Source organism: Peromyscus californicus, unplaced genomic scaffold, assembly GCF_007827085.1.
Source record: "Peromyscus californicus insignis strain IS unplaced genomic scaffold, ASM782708v3 Scaffold_11__1_contigs__length_118956290, whole genome shotgun sequence".
Taxonomy (NCBI): domain Eukaryota; kingdom Metazoa; phylum Chordata; class Mammalia; order Rodentia; family Cricetidae; genus Peromyscus; species Peromyscus californicus.
The window spans coordinates 38,306,166-38,310,161 of record NW_026294402.1 but is presented as its reverse complement, the minus strand read 5'-3'; the positions used below and the strand labels follow the sequence as shown (position 1 = coordinate 38,310,161).

At 57.4% G+C, this 3,996-nt stretch overlaps 1 protein-coding gene across 1 annotated transcript; it reads left to right on the top strand.

Annotated features, from left to right (window-relative positions):
- The first annotated feature begins 563 nt into the window (after positions 1 to 563).
- Positions 564 to 3,282, top strand: Rnf26 (ring finger protein 26). The gene has a single exon (XM_052757772.1). It carries the CDS (start codon positions 1,114 to 1,116, stop codon positions 2,395 to 2,397), a length of 1,284 nt encoding a protein of 427 aa, XP_052613732.1. The 5' UTR covers positions 564 to 1,113; the 3' UTR covers positions 2,398 to 3,282.
- Positions 3,283 to 3,996: the final 714 nt, after the last annotated feature.

Below are 3,996 nucleotides of genomic sequence, written 5' to 3'. Positions count from 1 at the left end.
CTTTTCTCAATGACAACCAACTGTCTCCTCGGGATGCTGCAAAAATCTGCCAAGGAGTGTGGAAGAGCAGTTTGGGAATCTCCTGGAATAATCTTTTTCTCTTTGTGAATAGCTTGAGACCAGACGGTATCTTAAAAAGGGTTGTGTTTCCAAAGCACGGTAGGTGCTTAATAAATGATAAAAATGAATGATGAATGAGAAGATGAAGCAGCGGGTCCCACGGAGGCAGTACGATCCCAGAGTCCAGCCCAGAGCTTAAAGAGCGCATGCTCCAGGACCCGGAGTGGGTGTGGGTGAGCAGGGGTGAGGGTGATAACTCTCCTAGGCAGCCTCATCTAAGTCTGCTCTGGCTCTTTAAGAGGCGGGGTGGGGGGGTTATACCGACATGAGAACAGACCAATCACTGCTCCAAAGAGGAGGGGCTTTTACATATTTTTCCATCCCTCTCATTGGGAACTGTGTCGCTTGGGCGCTGTTCAAAAAGACCAATGGTTTTTCGACATTTCTGCCATTGCCCTTCACCGATTGGACACAGGCTATCGTCCCGCCTCCCACTTGCCCCACCCCTCTGCACACAAGATGGCGGCGCCCAGTGGAGTCGAGGCCGCGCTTGGGGTTTGCTGAGGCTGACTCCCTGTCCCTCTCTCCCTTCGGGTGCCAGTCGCCGCGAGCGGGAGGACAGGGGCCGGGCGGGGACAGGGGCACCTGCGTGGCTGGACCGCGAGCCTGCCCCCAGCCTGCGCCGCCCCCACCCGGCCCCGGCCCGGTCCGGCCCTTCCCGATCCGGTCCCAGCCTTCCCGGTCTCCTCCCGGTCTGACCCGTTGCCCGGCCTTGTATGTCGCTCCAAGCTGAGGGATTTCCTCCAGTCCCGGCTCACTGTCACTTTAGAGATGTTCCGCCTCTTTGCTCCCACACAGCTCGCCTTCCAAACCGGGAGTCCTTCTCCTCTCCGAAGCGTCTTCCCTCCAGCCCACTTTAGACCTTGGTTCTCCCTTGGTTAGGCGTTCACATCCCTTCCAAGTTAACCACCGACTCTCCAGATACTGGCAACCTTGGCACCGCCTTCACCGGGGAGCCAGGCTTCCCTTGGTCCTGGACTCCACAGCCCTATCATGGAGGCTGTGTTCCTGGTGGTGAACGGGGTGGGCCTGGTGCTGGACTTGCTGACCTTGGTGTTGGATCTCAACTTCTTGCTCGTGTCCTCCCTCCTGGCTACCTTGGCCTGGCTTTTGGCCTTCATCTACAACCTGCCACACACGGTACTGACTAGTCTTCTGCACTTGGGTCGAGGAGTCCTGCTTTCTTTGCTGGCCTTGGTTGAAGCATTGGTTCGATTCGCCTTTGGGGGATTGCAGGCCTTGTGTACTTTCCTTTGTAGCTGCTACTCTGGCTTGGAGAGTTTAAAGCTCCTTGGGCACCTGGCCTCTCACGGAGCTCTGAGGAGCCGAGAAATACTGAACAGGGGCATCCTGAACATGGTCTCCCATGGCCATGCTTTGCTGCGCCAGGCATGTGACATCTGTGCCATCGCCATGAGCCTGGTGGCCTATGTGATCAACAGTCTGGTCAACATCTGCCTCATCGGCACTCAGAACCTCTTCTCCCTGGTGCTGGCCCTGTGGGACGCCGTGGTGGGGCCTCTGTGGAGGATGACGGACGTGCTGGCTGCTTTCCTCGCTCACATTTCCAGCAGCGCGGTGGCCATGGCCATCCTCCTGTGGACCCCTTGCCAACTAGTACTAGAGCTGTTGGCCTCAGCTGTCCGCCTCCTGGCCAGCTTTGTGCTTTTCCACGTCACTGGTCTGGTGTTGTTGGCCTGTGTGCTGGCCGTGGCTTTGGCTGTGTTGCACCCAGACCTTACCTTGAGGCTGGCCACCCGAGCACTGGGTCAGCTCCACGCCCAACCGTCCTACCACCGACTTCGGGAGGATGTTGTGCGGCTGTCTCGCCTTGCGCTGGGTCTCGAGGCCTGGCGCCGAGTCTGGAGCCGAAGCCTACAGCTGGCCAGCTGGCCGAATCGGGGAGGAGCGCCGGGGGCCCCCCAAGGTGGCCCCAGGAGGGTGTTCTCAGCCAGGATCCAGGGACAGGACACCCTTCCTGAAGCAGACGAGGAGGACGTCAGGACCGTCAGAGCAGCACCTGCTAGAGGCCGCGAGAGACTCAACGAGGATGAGCCTACGGCTGGGCAAGACCCGTGGAAGCTGCTCAAGGAGCAGGAGGAGAGGAAGAAGTGTGTCATTTGCCAGGACCAGAGCAAGACCGTGCTGCTTCTGCCCTGCCGGCACCTGTGTCTCTGCCAGGCCTGCACCGAGATCCTCATGCGCCACCCCATCTACAACCGCAACTGCCCACTCTGCCGTCGCGGCATCCTGCAGACCCTCAATGTCTACCTCTGATGACTCCCTCCTTGCCTGCCCACCCTCTGCGCTCCCCACACCAGGACAGCATCAGCGTTTTTCCTCTGGGATTTGGCCTGAGTCTTCTTTGCCCCTATGACGGCACCTCTGTCAAGCCTCAAGCCATATGCCCAGGACATGGAGCTGGAATACTCTGGAAGACTCCAGTCTGGGTGGGGCAGGGTAACCGTTCCTCTGAACCCTGTGTGGGGCCCTGTGATGCGGAGGGTGGTGAGTATGTCACTATGCAAGGGGCCCTGAGACTATGGCAGCTCTTCCCCAGTCTGCCCAGGGCCCATCCAGGACACCAGCCTCTGGGGCTGTCCTTCTTTGCTTCTGGCTTTTCTGTTGGGGGTTTTGGTCCTATCCCCCCTAGGCCACACCACATCATGTCATGTGAGGATTTTGGCAACTCCTGGGCCTTGGAGTGATCTTAATTTTTCTATTTTTTGGGTTTTCTTGTTTTGGAATGGAATCTTTTTGTTCACCCAGAGCCTCCGCCCTGGTGGGTCTGGGAGTAGAATCCCCTAGGTGCCCTATGAACCACTTCTGCCTGTCATCGTCTTAAAGTCTCCCAACTTGACCCAGAACCTGGGTCAGGAGTTTATCCCTGGGTACAGGGGTGCAGCTAAACCTGGCTTTGGGACCATTTACCCTCAGGCACCCCCGCTCCAAGAGGAGCCTCCGAAGGAATAACCAGATTTCTACTCATTCTCCTCATGCCCCACATGGCGTAGAACACGGCATTCCTCCTGGTCTCCCTCTGGCATTGGGGAGGGCATTCTGCACATTTCACTAGGGTCCAAACAAGGGGCAGGCCTCGGGGCATGCGGCTCCATTAGGTCTGCCTGTCCAGTTTCTATGAATAAAGTTCTGTTGACAGCTCTCATGGTGTGGTCCTTGCAGGTGCCAGCAGGTGGTCAGCCAGACTGGAGCATCTGGATTACCTAGCTTGGAGGTGGGGATGTGGAGACAGGGTGGCAGGGCGGTGCCGAGGGAAAGCCCACACCAAGCATGTCTGCTTGATGCTCACCCTTCTGATCTGACCTGCTGCACTCGGCTCTGGAACAGCACTCTGCTCTGTACTGCATTAAGTCCTTGTAAGAACTTGTTTGCCCCTGTGGCTTGCCCTTCCTGTGCTCCCAATGGTACCCTTCTTCCCAGGAGGGCACAGTGGAGCCTGCTGTCTGGAGGCCAGTCCTCCTTCCGATTCCTGCTTGTCTGTTTTTGTTTTTCAGGGCGGGTTTTTCTGTGTAGCCCTGGCTGTTCTGGAACTCACCATGTAGACCAGGCTGGCCTTGAACTCAGAGATCCACCTGCTTTTGCCCGATTAAAGGCGTGCACCACCATGCCCAGAGTGGTGCTTGTCTTTTTTGTGTCTTGGTACAGGGCCTGGTACTGTGATAGGCTGGAGTGTGGGATTTTTTGCTAGAGGTGTGAGCTGGAGCCTAGAGGTCTGCAGGCCTGTCTGAAAGACACAGAAGCCTAAGGCCCTTTGATATAGCTGCCTTCCCACTGCCCGCAGGAATTTAGGGGCGCTCCCCTGTAATCTGTTTTTGTTTTTCGAGACAGGGTGTCTCTGTGTAGCCTTGCTGTCCT